Source organism: Stegodyphus dumicola, chromosome 10, assembly GCF_044657685.1.
Source record: "Stegodyphus dumicola isolate Sdum_Otavi_A_Nest chromosome 10, ASM4465768v1".
Lineage (NCBI taxonomy): Eukaryota > Metazoa > Arthropoda > Arachnida > Araneae > Eresidae > Stegodyphus > Stegodyphus dumicola.
Genome location: NC_140777.1, coordinates 105,619,013 through 105,642,221, shown reverse-complemented (window position 1 = coordinate 105,642,221; position 23,209 = coordinate 105,619,013). Strand labels below are relative to the sequence as shown.

The window sequence follows — 23,209 nt, the reverse complement described above, 5'->3', positions numbered from 1 at the left end:
TAATGTAAAAAACAGAGGGAAAAAAATCGATCCGCCTTTAACTTTGCCATTTTGTAATGTCAATCGTGCTTCTAAAACCAAAATGTTTCTGTCCCTTACCTTGTCCCTTGGTGCAACTGCACAGGTTGCCAGTACCATTGTTTTTTACATTGTGAGAACTATACATTCAAACATGCAGATTCTTCCTTATTTTATTTCTTTAAAAATAATACAGGGTGAGGTTATTTGGTGGCAACAATTTGAAAAGTTATACGCCGTTTATAGCGAACCAATGAAATACATGTTATATTAAATTCTAAGAATCATTCACATTAATGAATTCAATTTAAAATTGAATATTAGGACTGATTTTTGGATTTGCATTTAATGGAAAAGCTAGTAAGAGATTCAATATATGAACAAAATTAAACGCTACCCGAATGACATATTATGAAAATTACGAACTGCAAATAACATACCATGATTTCTCTTAACTTGCAAAGTTCATTCCAAAGTACCAGAATCCTGCCTAGTTACTTCTTTGATTTATACTTAGAAAATATGTCTACCGATTAATCGATCTTAATGCGAATTATGCAGAAACAAATTAATATATAAAATAAGTACTTTATAATAAATAGTTACAATTAATTTCCACTTCCACCGCTTTTTGATTTGGGATTGCAAAAGGAGAAACATTTCCTTTAGGGGGTCGCCTTTAATAATTTTCAGGTTTGAGACTAAGGAATACAAAGAAACTTTTCCTATTTTCCGCTCACTGCTATCCCTAAACTGGGGTAGGTCATGAAGTTACTTTTTCATAGTCGAATGCTGGAATTTTAACTTTTGCAAACACTTTAAGTTAGCTGTTGCAGGGGCTTCCAAGGGCCTCCTTTCTGCGTCATACAGAGAATTGCGTTACTGCACCATATAGGTAGGGGGCCCTTAAAAACTTAAAAGAAAACAAATTCTATTATCTACATATACTTAAAGATTCTAAAGTTAAAAGTAAATTGGAGTCAAATCAAGGCTATTCCTCAACTATTTTAATATTAACAATCGTGTAAAAGGGGTTTAACAGAAAATCAAAATTAAAATAAGAATTTATAGTAGTACAAAGTCTAAAAATAAATATGAAAAGAAAAGGGAAAAAAATACAAGATAAAAAATATAAAAATAATAATTAATCTTCTTTTATTGAAATTCTAATTTCGAACTCATCAAGGGAAAATGAATTAAAGCTTCTATATATATGTAATGGAATCCGTCTTTTAAGTTTAAACATGTAAATGTAGTTTAGCAGGACATTTAAGGGCCCCCTAAGCCTTTGGGCCCCTATGTTACGGCATTCCTTGCATACCCTTATTTATGCCACCGCCCTTCAAAGAGAAAAAAGCGGAGCAATAGAGAAGCCTGTTTGAGAGAAAAAGCATTAGAACAGCAAAATATGAGAGATATAATTTTGAAAATACAAAACATAAAATTAACTTTTGAAAAATTAAAAAAATTATAAGTCGTAAAATTCTGAATTCAGTAATAATTTTAAGAACTATATTCTTTTAAAATAACTGCACATTTTTAGAGTTCTGTTTAAAATTTGAGTCCAAGCTGTAAAAAGTTCTTGTTTCTGGAACATTCACAACACAATTTTGATACTTCAGAGAAGGATTTCCAAAACGTTTTACACACAATATCCCAATTATAAAAATTTTATATACCCATTAGTTATTAAAATAATTATAAATCTTAAAATTTTACACCATACTAATTTTCACATTTAAAAAAAATATTTTATCATTTATATTATGGTTTTTACTTTTATTATTATATTTTACAATTTTCTTATTTTATACAAACTGGAAGACCCCACAGCTTTCTCCTAGTAGACATATATCCAGCTATTTGGGTGTATCAAATTTAACAAACTCATGTATTAAATTTTCATGAGTGGTCAAGGGATACTCAGCAGTTACTTGGAAAGGCCTCCATTCCTTATATAAAATGACTAGCCTTTGTAAACTGCACTACAATATTCTTTTATATTATAAATAAATCACACTCCATTATATGAAAAAATAAAAATCCTATATAAAAAATTAAATAATGTGGAAGCCTTCAAAGTATATATTGGGCTAAAGGAAAAATTATGCAGAGGTAAAAACAGGCCTCTGTTTCTGAACCAATACTCCCTTAATATACTTTATATTTAAGGTATAGTTATTGATAATTATAACATTCCTTTACCCAATTCCACACAAATTTTAATACATTTTGCCCTTAATTAAATTCTCATCTAAATTTTATTACGATTATTCATTTTCTTGAATGTTTGGTATTTCTATATTAACTTAAATAATATCTAATATTCTCCCATTTGATAGTTATTTCATACATATATCATTCTCAAAATAATTAGAAAATGCTTAAAATTCAAATATTTTAACAGCAAGCTTATTTACAAAATAATTCCAAAATTTTTATCTTGTTAATAAAATAATTCCAAAATTCTTCATATGAATTCAAAATTGTGACAACTTACTAATAACAATACTAACAATAATAAATTTTTATAATCTTCCCTGAATAAAATCTTAGAGAATACTTATACATTTTAATTTGATATTTTCATAAAGCTGTGCTACTTTTTTTTAATTCATCGAATTAAAATCAATATTCTAAGAAAACATAATATTTTTATATTTCAAAATATAACCAATTATTGATTAAGTTATTTATAATGATACAGGTGGAGAAACACAAAAAAAGAAATCTGATGTGTACACAACATGACTTCCTTGTACGGAATATTAAATTATACGCATTTTTTCTTGCATTTCATTTAAACTTATTGGAATGAAGTAAATTTACTTCGTCGATAGCACATAAACCACAACAGAATAAGTGCACTCTTTAAAATTAACTAGATTTGTTTACTATAGCGACACACTGGCCCTAGGTTCACTTAACAGCTTAAAAAAAAAAAAATAGCACATAACATCAAAACACATTTTTTTCAATATCGTCACTTGATTTCCTCGATGGAAACAATTTTGGACATTTAATTTGGAACCGAAGAAATTAATCGCACTTTGATACCACTTTTGATAATATTTCACTTTCTAAATAAGATATGCACTTCCATACTTGTTGGAAAACACATTGCCTATAACACTGTTAACTTGGGAGCATGTGCACCCTGCCAGCTCATGTTTTTTGAAAAAAAAAGAAACTGTTACTCTTAAGGTAAAAGTGTTACATTTATATAGCAAAATATTATGATCAAACTTTAAAAATATGCAAATTATAAAAATTTTCATTTTAATTTCTATAATAATTTTTATGAAATAAAATTTTTTAAAGGAATAGAAAAACATATTATATTAATACAGAATTTATTAGGAATTCATTACATTATTATTCAGGTTTATTAGAAATATATAGCCTGAATGAACATCTTCCTCTGAAAGCTTCAAGTTTTTTATCAGTAGTTATGAACTCGCTGGCAGTTTAACATTTCTGGCAGTTATTGATAATATCTTCAAAAAACTGTTTTATAGGTGCAAGTTTATCTGATTCTTTCTTAATGGCATGAGTGCCTATGTCATCAAACGCAAACATCTTGATAAAAAAAGAAAACTTTTGTAGCACATAGTTTTGAGGAAAAGCCGGTTCCATCTGTTGCCCACAGATCCCGCACATTTACATGAGATGACTTATGTCACAAAATATAAAAGACCTATAAAAGCACGAATTTCAATTAGAGTTGTGTGGCGAGCATCTCTTTTGAAGGCTGTCAGAAATATATGGAATATAAATATTTGCATAACTGACAACTTTCAGCAACATTTATTCACTTAGTAAAATTTCCCCCGATTCATTTGGAGTGTGCACATATTTTGCATTACCAATGTCTCCAGGCAATTTATTAATAATATTATGAACAGGTTTGGCTTTAGGCTTTTCTTTTGATCATTATTTTTTTTATTTGTCTTCCAATAAAGCAATAAATGTCATTCTCATTTTCGTTTTCAGAATGCATCTCAATTTCTGAATCAGTATCATGAGAATTAAAAAATTTATTAGAACTTTCATCAGTTTCTTCAATGGAGTCTTTCAACAGTTGATACATCTTCTAATAATTTTTGCAAACGTAACATTTCTTCCTTATGTGTGCAGCTTTCTGTGCTACGACAAATGTTACATTATGGCAATGTGAATAGGCGCGCTGGGTCTGAAAGATCCAATTGATTCAAAACAAAACTTTGAATCAAATTTTCAGTGAAAAACTTAGGAAATATACAGAGGATGGCCTTGGAGGAGACTACACTGAACCAACAACCACTTGGGAAATGTAGTGGCGTTTCCAGAAAGGTTTCTTTAATTAGGCAGGTCCATTGGACCCAGCGTGCACGCTTGCGGGTTAAAAATAAATTTTCAAATACCATACATCGACGCTACAGTGACCTTGGCCTGATTCGGAATTCAGGTAGCAATGAACACTTTCTTTTTATTTTATCTATTATTTAAACAATGATAGATTGGTTGAATAAACTCTGTATTGGGAGGTATATGCAATTGAGACATCCCTGTCAACTTGATGGCATGATATGAATAATTTGGAACTTGATGGTGGCATCATAGATGCCTAGCGAAGAAGCTTGGCAAGACAGACATGGTCGGACTCAAAATAATTGTATTATTGAGTAAAGCAACTCTGGATTCTCAATATTTGGTTCAAATACGGAGGAATATCTTACGCGCCCTACATTTTTGTTAGCTTAGCACATACTCAGTGAAGAAAGAAGGTAGCCACAAAGTCTTTTGCCAGGTGGAAGGCGTAAGTGAAAAATGTCTCAGCAATTCAGAGGAAAATGGGAGAACGTCAAAATGTTTCAGTTCGAGTTAAAAACATTTCGATTTACAATTATTCAGTGATTGGGCATGAGGTAATCTGCATTAAACATTATATAGGATGGCATGATTAATTTGAATGATGCAGTTTAGACTTATAGCGCGTCTTAAAAAGACAAAGAGATAGGAAGTCCCCAAATTAAATTAAAAAATATGAGATTATAGCCAATTCAAATTAGAAGTTTGCTTTTATATTTTTTATCTTACATATATATATATGAAATGTATTTTCTCATACATTATTTGTGTTGTGCAGTCGGGGCAACAGGAATGAGACAAACTTTGGAATATAAAGTGATACGCTTATTTTAGCATCCATCTCGCAAGCGTTCCTCCTGTACCTGGAGAAGAAGCCCTATTTATAGATATGTGTGTGTCATGGTGCTCATCCAAACAGCGATATAAATTGAAATCACGAGGTGACGCTATCTTCTCATCAGGAGTCTTCTTAAGGACTTTATGTAATATGACAGATTTATGAGTTTGGCGATTTGGCGGGCCCCCAACAGGTTAATATAATTTGTAATAAAGAAAGGATTTGCCAAAATTTAGGAACAGGGATGCAATTTAGGTAGAGAATCGCCAACACATTATTAAGGAATATGATTAGAATTTAATTTAATCAATTGATTTTAAAATATCATTACATATATTTATTTAGGTAATAAAATTTGAAAGACGCTGGTGTAGTAGATGGATGTATAACCCAGAAACTTGCAGCCAATGCCCAAATTCAATTGTTTCCTTTTTATTATGGTGGGTATATATTTTTATTTAATCTTACACAAATCAAATTGATGCCACAGCACCTTGTTCTTAAAGAACATTTTACATTGGATAAATATGAAAAAATTATTATTTGAAGGCAGCAGCATGTTGGTGTAGCAAAACAGAAGAGTGCTACGAGAGGCAAATAAAAGAGATAGAAAAGGGGGGAAACAGCATTCTAAAGTGACTAAAAGAGAATTCAGAAAAAAGTGACTAAAAGTGAATGAAATTATGCAAAAACTTTTTATACAGAGTACATTTCAGATGATATAGCAAGAATGATGAGATTAAGGGGATTAATATCCAGATGATGGGTTAAGATTTCATTGCCTTCCAGGAATAGTTCTGTAATAGAGATCAGATGACAACTTAATTTTCAGAATTACAGGATATAAGAAAAGTTACTGCTCTGCTATTTTGGGATTGAAGAAGAAAGCAGAGTTAAAAAGCTATTGTTAATTTATTATTAGAAGGATAGATAGTTTATATTCTATGTATATATATGAAACTAAAAACTTTTTACAACAGTGAATTTGCTAGTAGTACTTTTAATTCCTCATTTTAATTTGGTTATCTCCCCTTCCTGTTCTAAATAGTTTATAATAATTTTTCTGGACAGCGTTTTTCTAAATTGCTTCATGTTTTTTATGTAATCACGCTATAATGTGGATGACTCTCATTCAGTCAAATTAAAGAAACTTTTTACTATAAATAACAATATTTCAATTGCACAACCCTTTACCTGCTTTGCCTTGCTGCCTGCCATTGTGCATTTTTTGATTTTGCTATTTATCATCATTGTCTAAAGAGTTATAAGCTGCATAAATTTCCAGGATGTATAGTGCACCAATAATGATGATATGTGAACCCATTTTAATTATGAAATTAAACTATGTTGAGTCAACACCACTTCAACTAAATTTTTTCTGTCACCTTAAACATCTACCCATCTGTTTTTCTAAAACTCAGCTACAAAAGTCAACTACAGAATTATAATATAACATACTATATACATATATATATGTAAGAAAAATAAAGACTATATAAAAGATTAAATTAGCAGCGCAAATTAATTTCCCTTCTCTATAATATAGATACAGCTAGATTCTAAAAATAGCAACATCTATTTGCACTGCGTCATTTCCAGAAAAATCTATGTCATATGACTCTTACGTAATTCTGGTGATGTAAATTGAACTAAAACTCAAGCAGCCAATAATAATTTTACAGCAATATTAACTATCCAATCAAAATGCTTTGAGAACCAAAACTAACTCAGTTTGATTCAGATTTCATCCTGAGCATAACGCACTTGCTTTCCACACTTCGGCCTAGCTACACTGTTGTTTGTCTGCTCTGCTTTCTTGCTACAAAATTATCAAAAATGTAAGCCTTCTGGAACAGGCACATTTAATGTGCCGACTTGTGTGTAGCCGCAACATGTTGCCGAAAATAAAACTGAAGATTTAATCTGTCTTTGTCTCCAAATTTCTCCTCCTGCTCTTCAGTTACTTCTGACTTTGAATTTATTACATATATATATATATATATACACTGCATACAAATATACATACAAACACATATATAAGGAAGGTTTGATATATTAAGACACAATAAATAACACAGCGAACAAATACTAATTCAGAAATCAAACAACAAAAATCAGCATTATATTTTAAAATTTTCACAGGACTAGTTTCAATGGTTTTACCGAACCACCATCTCCAGCTGCAAAAGCACAAATGAACGAGATAGTATATTATGATTAGATAAGATAAGAAAGCCTGGACAGAAAACAAGCTAGTGGCGCCATCTGTTGATGAAACCAGAACTAAAACATAATTTCTTTAGAGGCCGAAGGCAAATATGGATTGGAATTAGAATCATTAACTAGAACAGAAAGATTTTTTTGAATGTTAAATGCCTCTAGAAAATCCAGTTCTCCAATGGAAGATGTTTTTTGAATAATTTTTGCAGAAATTTAACTTTTGGGTTGTTTATTCTCCCATCAATGAAATTCCGAGTTCCATACTCAAGGACCCCATTCCGGATATGAATTCCTGGGGTATTTATAGGATTCCTTGCCAGTATGGTTTAATTTAAATTGGCCAAACTAAGAGAGCCTTAAAATTTCGTGTAAAGGAACATGAGGCATATGTTAGAAAAAAGGAAACACAGAAGTCTTCTGTTGCCCAACACTGTTGGTCCGAAAATCACACTTTCAATTTTTTCTGCTACCAAAATTATTCAAAAAACATCTTCCATTGGAGAACTGGATTTTCTAGAGGCATTTCACATTCAAAAAATTTTTTCTGTTCTAGTTAACGATCCTAATTCCAATCCATATTTGTCTTCGGCCTTTAAAGAAATTATGTTTTAGTTCTGGTTTCATCAACAGAGGGCGCCACTAGCTTATTTTCTGTCCAGGCTTTCTTATCTTATTTAATCATTATATCCTATCTTGTTCATTTGCACTTTTGCAGCTGAGGATGGTGGTTCGGTAAAACCATCGAAACTAGTCCTGTGAAAATTTTAAAATATAACGCCAATTTTTGTTGATTGACTTCTGAATTAGTTTTATATATATATATATTCTTAATCTTCCCCCATCTTATTTTGCTACAGAATATTAAGAAGTTCCTTTTTACCACAGCATATTTTTTTTTACATTAATAATCATATATTCTTATATTGAATTAGTCCTTAATTTTACATGATATAATTTAGTGCAGTATGGGAAATAAACATAAAATAAATATTTTATAAATCTAATTTTAACATGGGTTTTAATTGCAGATGATTCCTTATTATATATATGAATTGATATATATATAATCAACTTACCTTTTTCAAAATATTTCTGAGGATTTATAATAGCTACTAAGCTTTCGACATCATAATATGCATTTGTTATAACTCCACCATTTCGTTCTATAGCCGCAATCACAGTTTCTTTGGCATGTTGTACTTCAATATTAACTTTTGCAGTAAAAACATCTGCTCCCTTTCAAAAAGACAGAAATGACAAAATTCAGTTGATGTTACTTTAAAGTTTAAAGAAGCACTTAAAATAATCTATCTATTTATATACAGAAACATCAAAATTTAATGGATTTCAGTATAAATAAATAAATTCCAGTATTTGCTTCAAGCAGTAACACCGAAAAGCAGTGAATGTAGTGGAAACTTTCCCAGCTACAGCCATTAATTATCCAAGTGATCAGTCAACTACAGGAATGCTTTGATCTACAGAATTTACTTGTTCAAATTAACATGCAAGACCTGTTGAGTGTGGGTCATGAAAAATGCTGTTTCTGGATGTTTGAAGGTAGACTTATTGGTATTGTAAGATGAATTAAAAGGGAGAAAAATACTAGTCTGGGAAGAGCACAAACCGATGAACTTCACAAGACAAGAAGGTGAAGATATGATCAAACTTGTTAATGCTAATTTAGTTGATAAATTGATAAAACTGCCCATTAAATCCTCACTACAGCAGCTTTGATAAATCACATAAGGGAAATTTTGGTTGTTTTCTTTGTGAGAAAATGCATCCTACTGAGGATTATTTTACTGCTAGAAGTATGAATTTAGATGTTAATTGGAAAATTTTGATGAGGAAAAAGGCGTTCTTTACATGCTTTCATATTAGCCATTCAGCAAAATTTTGTAAAATGGGAAATATTTGCTCGTATTAAAACCCCAAAACTCGTATTAGCTTTATGTGTGCTCACGAGCTTCAACCACTTTTGGCTTATTTTATCAAAAAATAAGCCAAAATAGGTTGAAAGTGAAGAAAAATGTGTATCAGTTCAATATATTGCATTAGTTAATAATTGCAAAATTGAAACTGTATATTTAATGACTTTAAATGTTAAAGCTAAATCTAATATACAGAAGCAATTTTAGGATGCATTCTTGCTACTGATCTCAATCCTTTTACATTAACAAATTTGTGATAGATAAATTAAACTTAAAGCCAAAGCGAAAAGTCAGAATGACACATAGCTTGTTTGCAGGAAGGGAAACAGAGCAAGCAGAACACGATGTTTATAATTTGTTCATTTGCTCTTTAAATGAGGAATCATCCTCCTTTCAAATGCATTTTCAGAAAAAAAAAAATTTGCAACACAGTGCTCAAGGTCATCAACAGGAGAATTTTGAATGAAATGAGGGAGAAAAGAACTTTTTAATCAGATCTGAAACTGCAGGAGACAAAAATTAATTTGTTGCTAGCAGCCAATGTAATTGATATTTTTGCACAGCAATCTGTGAAACGGAACTGTGTCTTCTATTTGCTAAATACTCGTTTAGGGAAATGTTTCGATAGGGAAATGTAATACTTCTCGAATTGTGAAGAGGAAAGACCTGATTAATAGGGTTATAGCTTTGCAAATGAATAATTTGTCAGTTAGCGAATTATGGACATTAAAAAATATTGGGATTCCAAGCCCTCCACGTTTTTCTTTTCACATTCTGTTGAAAATAAAAACATGGAGTATTCTGAGATAATTAGAGTATTTTTAATATTTTATTAAATATTAAAAATACTTATTTTTAATATATTATTAAGTCTTACCAAGTAGTAGCTTGCTTGCTTTTTAACCGTGCTTACTTTTTAAATTGAAAATAAATAATTTGTCTTTGAATAAAGAATTAACATGGAAGCACCACCAGAGAATGTATCAGAGAACAAAAGATTAATTTATTTTGAACTGTAACAGATTATTAGATGTAACCGAAATATTTTATCAAATGCCACCTAGTGACAATGAGAACAACTTACAGCGGTCTACCTCCAGCTGCAATGAGGGTAGGTTCTCCAATATTATGTCTCCATGATTCAAATGTTAATTCTTAATATTAGGTGTTCCATTTTGGTGTACATTCTGCTTTAAAGTATATTTTCTTTGTAACTGTTTCTGTGTTTTGTTAATAAACACTTTTACAGCTAATCATAACCAGTGTTTATAGAACGGTTATAAAATGGTTCTGCCTAACAAAATGTTTAAAATTACGGTTACAAAATGACATCCAATGAAATGTTAAGAATTTCTGTTTAGCTTTAAAAAGCCCTCACACCCAAAATTTTCAAAATATCATGTTGTGCTGCTAGCACATCAAATGGAAAGTGAACAACATTCAAAAGAATAAAAGATTTATTTTCTTTTAAATTATTGTTTTTAATTCAAGTTAAAACTTCTTTCTAAATTGGTTATTTATTACATTCTACTACTTAAAGCAAGTGTAAATTCCTTACCAAAATCAGATTTAAAAATAAAACATAAAAACATTAGATGAAAGCCAACAGCTTTCTTTAACAAGAAATTTAATTTTACACATTGCTTAATTTGTTAGTTTAAAATGTTTTGATGTGCATATTTAATTAAATTATGACTTCTACTAGCAAACTGAATGCATATTTTAATGATAAAATTTTGAATAGCTTCACTGATTATTGATTAGAATTTATTAGTTTTGATTCTCAGTAAGAGCAGCAGACAGTTTCTTCCCCCAGTGGAATTCTAGAGATGATTCATGAAGTTTTATTGTCAGATCTTTCAGTTTTTATTTGTTTCCTTTGAATGCTTTTGTTTCTTGAATAAATGCTGCAATCTAAGTGAAATAAAAATATTGACTTTGTTGATTTATCTGAAGAACACTCTATTTAGTGAGTACATTAATAAAATAGTTCCTCCATCGAGAGTAGCATTCTTGCTTTCATTCAGACACTTTGTAGCGAGACAAGGACAACCTAAAATCGTGTATTGTGACAACAGTACAAATTTTAGAGGTGCTTACAATTACCTAAAAGAGACAGGAAATGGGGGAAAATAAACTATTAGCTGAAGTTCAACATATTATGTGGAAGTTTCTTCCTCCCAGGCTGGTGGGAGAGATTTGGTAGAATTGTTAAACAGATCCTTAGAATATCTTTAGGAAATGTTGTCAAAACTTACAAAGAGTTAATGTCAATGTTACCGGCAAAGTCTGAAATCTGGCATTCTATAGAACACCTAGGTATTGTAATGCCTAAAACTAGCCTGCAATGTATGAAACGATTCATATTTCATACATTTCTTAGGCATTCTACAGAATGCCAAATGACAAATCGGCAAAGTATGAAATACATTTTCGATTAATTTCGAAGAACCCAACTACTTACCAGAAGTTAATAAATGACATAAGACCTTGAAACTTTCAGTTTCAAAATTTATTTCTCATTGATGTGTCTTTTACTTTTCTCTTGAGCAGTTCTCTTTGAGTCGGGGGGGGGGGGGGGAGTGAAGAAAGAAACCTTTAATCTTTCTTTTATTATAAACAGATTCTTATCCCCACCCACAAGGCAGATAAAGAATTATTGTACTTATTTTCAATTGTTTGTGTCTCAGCAAAAAAATAGATAACAAGATTAAAGTTAATAATTTGTGTAAAATTTGTACGTTAAGATCACGATTTACGATTCTATTTTATTCACGGAGTTCGGAGAGCATCAATTTAATACTTCAAGAATATGTTAGTATATCAAGAGTCAATATACCATTTTCACATAAAGACTCAGCTTGAAAATAAGAACTTCCAGTTGAAACGCAGAAATATTTAATGAAGAGCTTATGTACATTATTTACATTATTCAAAGCACAAAATTTACATATAATATAAATTTCCCCATCATAGGGCCAAGATTAGTTTATCAAGAACAACTGTTATAATTGTTGATTACCGCTATGCGGCCAAGAACAGATAGATCATTTCAAGCGTCGCACTCACGCTAAACTAAAAGAGTTATTACATTCTTTTCTCTGTCGCCAGTCACGTGATCTAGTCAGCGACAGACGATAAATAATAAAAGAAAAATTAGCTCCATCAGAGGGAGAAAGAAATAATTTCAACATAATTATTTTACTGATTTCTGAAGTTGGAAATCTGCATTTAGCAGAATTTTTGCAAATTTTGAGATATTATTAATGCTACCATGTTATTCATCAGGTATGTGATTTGCCAAGTGCTAATGTGGCCTAAAAAATTGCCAGATTCTAGAATATTGCCATTTGTTGTGACATAAGAGCATTCATTTGTTTTTCAAAATATAATTGCTTAACAAACTGAATTCAAGTTTACTTTCAATAAATTACTTAATATAATTTAAATCCAACTGATAATTTAAAATGTTTGCAGAATTATCATAATTACCAAAATATAAAACTGTTGATTGAATAATGAAAAACTTATATCAGTAATAAGATTTCAGTATTTATGTATTTTGCCATCGACCATGAAAGTCAGCAAAGATCATGAAATTCTTGCACCAAAAATTCTGGCATTTGAAGAAACTTGCAGTTCTTTATTTAGTTACGTAGCCAATATATTCAGATTACAGATATAGAGTATAAAACTAAACTTCTGGCATAAGTCTGTATAAAATAAATCATTTATTTCATTAGATAGTGAATAGCTATAATTCATAAAATATAGCATATAAGCACTGCTAAGGTTTATACAAAACAGCAAAGTTCTTATTAGCCTATTGTTATTAGAGGTGGACAAAACCACTCTTTTACAGATCAGATCAAATCTGCTCGCTTACTGAACTGAATCAGTACCTTGAAGTGAACCTTGATGAATAAAATCAGAAATGGAGAGTGACTCAAGAACAATGTGAGAGGATCAAATAAACAGCAGAAAGAACTGAACTAGCAGTGGAATCATAAGAATCAATTCAAATGAACTGTTAACTCTCTTCATGATTTTTTTAATTCTGAGATTCCCTAAAACATTTCTCTTATAACTAAACATAGAATTTTAGACTAGAAGAAAAGAAAATTGGGAAATTTTTAAAAATTAAAGTCACTTTTAGTATAAGGAGGGAGAAAGCAATGGGTATTTGGGTATTTTTTCCCCTTGAAATAGAAATTCAGCTTTTCTAACATGCTTCCATGAACTCTAGTGCATGCTTTCTGGCATGCACTAGAGTTCTTCCAGCTTTCAGTGTAAGAAATCTAGTGCTACTTTATATATATATATATATATATATTACTCAGCAAAGTAAACTGGTTCTTTCAGTCAGTTCAGGAACAAATTTCCCATCTCTAATTGTAATGTTGCACTTATATTATACATTATTGGTACTAAATCCCACTGTTTGGTACTGTTTTTGTTCTTGAAAATGCTTGACAGAAAAAATATATAGGTTCCAAGAAGTGAATATACTGTTGAAAAGAGAGAACAGGGTTCGTACACATTTCTGCACAAGGAAATTAAGTACTTTTAAGGACTTTTAAGGACCATTAATGAAAAAAATTAAGGACCTATGAGCAAATGGAAACTGAATAAATTCAGTTAAAAATGTTATATCTATGCCTGAACGCGAGTAGGATGCATTATTATTAAACATAACTTAATTAACATAATTATTAATATTTTGAGAAAAAAATTAATTTTATGAAATTTATCAAGTAGCATTAAATATTTTACACTCGTAATAACTGGACATATCTGAAAGAAGATAAGTGACATTTTAGTTATGTTTTACTAACAGTTAGCTTTTTTTTTTTTTAATGTCCCATTTTGTCACATACTGCTCAGTCTAGAGGTTTAGTAAATAATAGGTAGATTTTATGTCAAGCAGCATAGGTTAAAATGAGCATTAAAATCATAATCAGCATGATTCATAACATAAGACTGGCTATTGTCACCGCTCCTGCTCACCTATAGAGAGACCTGCTGATCAGAGCAAACCTGAAAGGCCTGATGTAGCCACAGTTAGCAAGTTTTGAAAGTTAGCTGACTTCTGTCTGACGCTGTTAGTGTCATAGATTCGTGTAGAGTTCCAGAGGTTGTAACTCAGTTAATATACTTTAAGGTTCTATTAAGCCACTAAAGCATTAGCGGTGATAAGTTGTTTTGCATTAAGTCTCACTAGATGCAAAGAATAAGTTTCACATGAATTTTTATATTTTCGTGTTTTACCTTGTGGCCACGGTAAATGTTTAACATGTTGAGCCCGGGGCCGAATTTGCTGTCTTTTCTATTCAGCCAGCGGCAATATTGCGATCAAGCAGTGCAATATTGCCGACTTAAATTATTCATAAATTATACAAAAAGGAAGGAGACGCATATAAAGTCCAAAAGTATTGTTCGAAATGTTATGACAATTCAAAACTCTTTGGATGCAAGATAGCTAAAAATGTTACCAAAATAGTTGTTTCATATTGTAATATGTGTAAAGCTAAGCCGTATTTTTGTTTAGAATGTTTCAATAAATTTCATTAAAAGTACATTTGATCACATTTCATTGAGACTATACTTAATTTTAATTTTAATACTGTCGGTCCCGTGGACCGACGCCAGCCAAACGAAAATTCCAGTGCCGGTTCCCAGAGGCCGACGCTGGGCTCAGCATGTTAACGAAAGGAAATAACTTGCTTTAATATAGAGAGATAATTTTTAAGAGAATTCATTTAGTTATAATTAAATTAGGTATTAGATAACCTTAGTCATTATGGATTTACATGGCCACTATTAAATTAAATTTATTTTTTAATAATATTTGTTAAAAAACCCTATTAATATCACAATCTCATAAAATTTCACAGTTTAAAATACATGCAATTTATGACATTGATTTTTAAACAATATTAGGATAATTACACATTAAAAGATACAAAATATAAAACTCAACAAAATAATTATGCCTCTTTTTTATTTGAAGGCCAGCCCAGACATTTTGGCTAATTTATATCGATTTCCCTTCTTCTTAAGCATATTTTCTAACAATTAGAAATTTGTTTCAATATGCAAAACAATGTTTTCATTAGTTTCTGCGGGTTTTATCTCCTAACTGCCAACCTCTCCACCTATGAGGGTTTACTTGATCAGGTAAAAATTAAATAGTCCGACCCCCTCTGCCCCCCCGACAGACGTGATCAAATTATCACTATGTCTGAAAGTAACTATAAATGAGATAATAAATTTAAATAAAGGTTTAAATAAGCTTCTTATTCAAAAAGAACTTGGAACATATAGGCCTGTGCTTACGCTAACAAAATCAATTACAGTTTACGGTGATATAATTAAACAAGAAGAGTCAAATTCAAACTAAAAATATTGACTAGTGGTCAAAGACTATACAATTTAATTTCAATTTAATCTGGTTCAGTAACTCTATTGTCAAACTCGAATGTCAGCAGCAGTAATGGAAAGACTAATAATTACAAATTATCAGAGCTGACAGAACTAATGCAGGGAGTAAGTGGAGGTAAGAAACACACTTGTCTTACAGTCCAAAAACATCAGTTTAAAAACTGTCTTGTGAACAGTGATTTGCATTCTGATGAGGAAACAGAAATGGGAAATTATAGGAAAGGCTGAAACTGTAAATAATTGGGTAATTTACATAATAATAACTGTACATATCTTTGAAGAATAATTTTTTTTTCTCTTTACATATTTAGTTTCTTTTTTCAACACATTTCCTTTTCACTTTAAATTTTTGGCATTTAATTAAAGACTTCTGTTTTTCTAAAAGACTAAATGCATTTAGAGTGTATGGAAAAATCTGCTAATTTTATTTCTTTAGTAATACGAACATTCAGAAGAAATATGAAATACATATGGTCACAGAGCTGGTGTGGCATAATTTTTAGAATTTAGAGCAGACATTGGAAGCAGAATTTAGAAAGGCACCAAGCAGCAGAATTTAGGATCCACAGAGATTGCATCAGGTGGCAAAATGCCTAGCGCCAGCTCTATGTATGATGCATTAAGACATAGTAGATGAATCTTTTGAATTGTCAGTTTCCAATTTCTTTATTAATAAAAAAATTCCTATCTATAACGCCTTTCCATATGATACGATTAGAAGTACTTTTGATATTTTCCATGCTTGTATCTAGTGAAAAGTAGAGAAAATAAAGGGAAGATAAAAATGTTAAGAAAGCGATTCTAAAATCAGAAGTAAAACATTTAACTATTATGTTTTAATTGTTCTTCCAGATGTTCTCCAAAATGTAAGAAACTGTGTGTTACTTACTGCCATGGAGACATTTTTCATTTTATCACATTTTTCTGGAATCTTTTAGAATCGTGGGTCTATAAATTTGCCTTAAAATTTTTCTAAACTTTCCAAGCTTCAATGTATAAAATCCTAAAGAAAAATTACCCCTACCAATTCTGTAACAACTAAAAGCCAGAAATGTTTTTTTAAAAAAATCAGAGGAAAAAAGTGTGAAATTAAATTTATAGAGAAAACTGATGCATTTTCTGAGAATTCTGATCATTCTGAGAAATGGGGAAAATTCTTACTATGAAAAAATTAAAAAGACAATTTTAATTAATTACATAGCTATTTTGCTTTTCCTAAAAACTGTTTTGTAAACTGTGCTTTATAGCATTATTCCTTGCTTATTTTTCAAATTCAAAAAATTGTGTAATATGTGGCCAAAATGGAAGTTTATAATATGACAGTGAAAAATAAAAATGCTTTAAAATAAAGCATTTTTTTATTAATAAAGGAATTTTTTTTATTAATAAAGAAATTGGAAACTGACAATTCAAAAGATTCATCTACTATGTCTTAATGCATCATACATAGAGCTGGCACTAGGCATTTTGCCACCTGATGCAATCTCTGTGGATCCTAAATTCTGCTGCTTGGTGCCTTTCTAAATTCTGCTTCCAATGCCTGCTCTAAATTCTAAAAATTATGCCACACCAGCTCTGTGACCAGACTTTACCATATGTATGTATTTCATATTTCTTCTGAATGTTCGTATTACTAAAGAAATAAAATTAGCAGATTTTAGTTTTATTTCTTAAATATAATTCCAATATTTACCATTATTTTAATGAAATTTAATATTTACCATTATTTTAATGAAATTTATGAATGTTAGAATGTTCTAAAAAAATTGTCAAAAAATTCCCAGATCTCGGAATTAAAAATTTTCTATAGAAACAGATCTTAAAATTGCCAAAACATTGATAATCGCCAAATTCAGAACCGTTTAATAAAAGAATTCACATCCCCAAAAGCGGAAAGTTGTTTCAGAGCTCTTCATTACAAAAAATTAAATAATTTTTAAATGCTTATGTTTCACTTCTTGCTCAGAAACTCGAGTATCGCACCATTATTTATATTACAAATAGGAACAAATTATAACTCATGAACCCATTCAAAAATAGCCATATTTGCCTGTGAATCGCCAAAAATATTCCTGCAGAACGCTTATTCACACCCAAAATGGCAGTCGTAAAAACAAGCAGAAATTTCAGATGATTAAAATTAAGGACCTTCTGCCAATTTTGGCCAAAATTAAGGACTTTTAACAACCAAAAATCAATTCCAAAAAACTTAAGGACCATACGAACCCTGGAGAATGTAGATGGCACTGCTTGGCAGCAAAATGCTTGTAATGTAGAAATGAAAAAGGGGAACCGCATAGCGTTTGATTAGGCGGTATGGTTCCCAGAAAGTAGGCCAACTTATAATAGGACATATGTATATATCTACATATAAAAAATACAACAAATGATACAAAAAACAGAAATTTATCCTGGCTGAGATGCTCAGGTTCACTGCTGTCTCATAAAAAGTCAAATGGGTAACTTAAAAAGACCAGTACAATTGTTGTACAACTTTGAAGTATATAATTAGTAGTAACAAACAACTGTGTAATAAGCTGATTCTGTTGTTTTGCATATGTATCACTTTCTGAGTATCTTTATGAATTGTTGCTAAATATAATTTCTAGGTTGGATGATTACTGTGAATTTTAATTTTGATATAATTGATATATGTTTCTTATTTAGTAATTAATTTGTAAGTTCATTTAGTGCATTAAAATAATGATTGTTATTTGCAATATAATGTGTTAAGCAGTATTCGAAATGTTGTGATTGATTCAGCAATACTGATTTATTATGTACCTGGTTTGTGTGAACTTGAGAGTTCACAGGTGGGAAGTGTTGAAAAGAGAAAATGTAGTGGCACTGCTTAGCAGCAGAATGCATGTAATGTAGAAACGAAAAAGGGGAACTGTGTATCAGTTGATTAGGCAGTATGATTCTCCGAAAGTTGGTCCACCACTCCCAGAAAATTAGACATCTGTATATATGTATATATAAAAGATATAAAAAATTATACAGAACCACCTAATGCTTTGTGTTCCTGTATGGGCCAGTGTTCTGTGCCTTTTAAAGGAGACACAGGCACACAAAAATTTAAATTTTCCGAACTGACTGATCTAACTCCTATTCCAATAACCATATTGCATTGTGTTTAAGTTTACCGGATTAACCCTGAAATCAAATCTGAAGTGGACTGGTGAGTGACATGAACAAATCAAATAAACAATACCATTGATTGATCCAAAGAAAATATGACTATTTATTTAAAATAATGTCATTAGTCAGTTTCAAATATTAAACAAGTGAGGAGGTAAATTAAACAATAGGACCTCACGATTTTCCTTTCAATTTAATCCAAGATGTCAAACATTATATTGCTTGAACAAGGCTACCAAAATCAGTTAAAATTTATGATAGACGACATATCCTCCAAGACGAGGGGGATAATAATAACAGTTAGCAATTTCCTAGACAAACCACATTGGTTATTAACATAGGCATTTAAGAACTAATTACAGATTGGCAAAACAAAACAAAAAAAAATAATACTTAATTATTGCACATTTTAGTTACTATAATATTTGAATGACCGGGTAAAATTTGAGAACATACACTTTCTTTTCATCTTAACAGAAAACTTATTCCAAAGGAGAATTACAGAAAACAATTAATTGCACCTGGTATAAGGTTATAAACCTAAAAAAATTGCCCAGTTTTAATTAAATTAATTAAAATTAAATATATATTTCCCTAAATTATCCTCAATAAATTACCTTACCAACAGTAAAAAAAAATTATCTCAGTTATCAGAATTGGAACAGCATAAAAAGGATTAATTAAATTACTAATTGATCAACAAAATAAAGATCGCTTATGCTTACTGTTTAGAAAATGACAGCAATTAACTATTGGATAAAACAAATATATATTTAAACTTATCTGGCACTCCTATGGGCACTGGCTGGTGAGAGGAGAATCTTAGAAATACTTGATTTGAACTGGACGAACAACCAGATTGGCATATTGAAAGTTCGGTTAAGTTGAAAGCTCAGCACTATGAAGAATGGAAACTGCATTTCATCAACCAGAGGAATTACCACTTCGTTGAATCAGGAACTGCATATTGAAGTTTTATTGTAGCAGAGGATATTAGCTTGGAGAAATCTGGATCATCATATTTGCCACATGGAATTACAGCTTATTTGAATCAGGAACTGCATATTGAAGTTTTATTGTAGCAGAGGATATTAGCTTGAAAAATCTGGATCGTCATGTTTGCCACATGGAATTACAGCTTAGTTGAATCAGGAACTGCATATTGAAGTTTTACTGCATACTGAAATTTTAATGCATATTGAAATTTTATTCTAAGATGAGCAGAACAGCAATTAGAGGAATATAAATTTAATGGATCAAAGTCGCATATTTAACGTTCACAAGGGCGAAAAGCCCCGTAGATCAGGCGGGAGTAACACCGCCATTTTCGCATTAATTGGGCACAAAGCAAGTGACACAATCAAGTACTACTACAGATGAAGACAAGCCAAAAGTGACCTTCTCCCCGAAACCACCCGTTATGAAGTTACGAGCAGGTTCACCAACTTGGCATCACTCACATCCCGCCAAGGGTAAAACCAGTTGCAACACCCACCTTTCCGGCATGCAAAAACCTCCACCAAAACCAATCGGTTTGAAACTACAACGAATTTTCCACCTCGCCACCCAGCCACACCTAGAAGAGGGGAGAATGTGGAAATCTTAACAACCCTGGGCCAAGTTCCAGTGAAACTGCACTGAAGAACCGTAAAAGTAACTGTTTTACCAGAAAAGGGAGATTTCCTCCCCCAGAATAGAAATCACAAAGACCATTGCAAAAATCCATTAATTAAAAGACCATAACTTAATTTTAATTGAAGCTAGGAAAATAAAAGAAATCTCAAATTAAAGAGCTAATTTTTCTGCAACTATTGATATTAAATTCTAAGGGTTTAACTTAATTCTTGTATGAAAAACTGAGTTTATTATATGAAAATTCACCTATATCCATTGTCTGAGTGAGAACGCGAGACTACAAGTTAGAAAACGACGCTAGCTAAGTATTTCCTGTAAAATCAAATAACCCAAATTGATTACAATAAACTAATAATAACCACATAAATTAATAAATCCAAATATGTTGTGTAGCTTAAAATTTAGAATACTGACACATTAAAATTTTGATTACTGTGATTAATTTAATTACGTTAAATTTGCTACATAACACCAACATTGTTTTAATTATGTTTTTATATATACCACATTCTAACAATATATAATAAATGGCATACCTATCATAACATAAACTGTAAACAAAATACTTACTTCATCAGTGAGATGCACACCAAAATGTTTCTCAAGTGGATTCATTCTGTAGAGCTTTGTATTACATATACTATTTAAATCAATTGGCTGAGATGCATCAATTCGCCCAGTGTCAATCATCAGTTGCAGTTGAGCGAGACTCACTGGAGGATATTGCCTTCTTTGCCTACAAAAGACATAATCAAAAGAATTAACACTAGTTCATTTTTATTGTTTTGTTCCATTATTATTTATTTAAACTCATGGTAGTGTGTCAGCCAAGTTCGGAACAGATGGAAAAGAAAACAGCAAGACACTGGCCATGCGTATCTTACACAAATCATTTTGAGCTATTTTTCCCTTCCCATTACTCAAAAGCTATTACACCTAAAAACTTGTAATTTCGTATGTCTAATAGAGTTCCCTTGAACACCTAGAAGCCCAGATTTCATTAATCTATCTCTTAGAGTTATGGAATTATTAAGGTCTGAAAAGTGTTATTTCTATCACTCACTGACCGACTCCCTCATCAAAAACTTAAACCACTTCTAAATGACTCAGATACTTGAAATTTGGCATCAAGGTAGAACATTACACACATACAAAGGGAAAAACCTAAACTTCAAAAAACTACATTATTATCGAGTTTAAACCAAATAATACTAATACCGAGCATTTGGTAACGTCACCAAGAGACGGCATTGCACCAATCGCCGGTTTCTGCACCACTCAGATGCTAATCACCTTTGCGGAAAGTGAAGAATAAAAACCTGTTTATAATAGATGAAATAATGATGCAGAGGTAGAGTGCAGGACTGGCTTTTTTTTTTTTTTTTTTTTTCATTTTGGTAGAGGGTTCGGACCTAACTACAGGGATATAGCGAAAAGAATGTAAACAGCTTTCAAACAATAAGAGCTCTGTCATTCAGTAACTCAAATTTAAGTAACAAAACAGATGCCAGATGCAAATAAAACAAAAGGAAATAAAAAAGGGAAACATGAATCTAAACTTAAAGATAAGATTTGAACATTTATATTTTTTAATAATTAAAAATAGCTGTTTAAACTTATTGTTTACATTTTTACGACCCTTTAAAAACCTAAAACTTCAAAAAACTACATTATTATTGAAGTTAAACAAAATAATACTCATGGGGAATGTTGACAATTTAATAATCAAGAAATTGCTAATAAAAAGAAACCAATGCAGCATAAATGCAACAATTCCACCATTTTGGAAAATACAGAAACTGCTAATAAAAAGAAACCAGTACAGTGTAAACGCAAGGAGGGGAAAAAAAAATGAACATCACACATTCGTTTAGATACTTTTTCATTTAAGTGACTAAATAAGAACATAACACCTTTAATTTAGCTTTTCAAAAATTAATGATATCATAACAACAACATAAATGTTGGTCAAAAAGGGCCAAATTCAGAAGAAACAACGTTCGATGTAGTCGGTATCACCGACAAAAGTTGAGATCTAACGGATGGCAAGTTCCATAGCTGTAGGAATATACAACATTCTTCAATTCACTTAAACAATTTATTACTTTATTTGATATTGGATTTCTAACTTGGCAAGTTAATTTCTAATTGGAGAAGTCAAATTTTTTTAACTTTATTCACAATTAAATTTATAATTTTGAATAAAGTTTAAAAAAATTTGACTTCTCTAATTAGAAATTAACTTGCCAAGTTAGAAATCAAATATCAAAGAAAATAATAATTTGTTTTTTAAATGAAATTAAGAACATTATACATTCTATAACTATGATTAAAGGAACTGCTATGGAACTTGCCATCCATTAGATCTCAACTCTTTTGTCAATGACAACCACTACACCGAACGTAATTTCTCCCAAACTTGACCCCTTTCTCCTATTTATGTTGTTGCTATGATTACTATTACTGTTAGCTTAAATGTAAAACAGAAACGATAGCTTAAAGCTTTTTCTATGCACAGTGAAACATTTTATCGATTACATAAAATTTTATTTCAAGCTATAAATCCAACTTTTTAATAAATTTCAGCACTATAGATCGTCTGGAAATTTATAGTCACATATGTACGTATACA

The 23,209-nt window shown here is 30.8% G+C and overlaps 1 protein-coding gene across 2 annotated transcripts in view; it reads right to left on the bottom strand.

The window, feature by feature from the left end:
• mRpL15 (mitochondrial ribosomal protein L15) overlaps positions 1-23,209 on the bottom strand; it is a 93,836-nt gene that overhangs the window by 25,514 nt on the left and 45,113 nt on the right. For both annotated transcript variants that reach the window (XM_085825362.1, XM_085825361.1), the window contains exons 3-4: positions 21,148-21,313; positions 8,503-8,662 (exon numbers count right to left, since the gene is read on the bottom strand). In XM_085825362.1, coding sequence (XP_085681488.1) covers positions 8,503-8,662; positions 21,148-21,313 — 326 coding nt within the window. The remainder of the gene's footprint in view (positions 1-8,502; positions 8,663-21,147; positions 21,314-23,209) is intronic.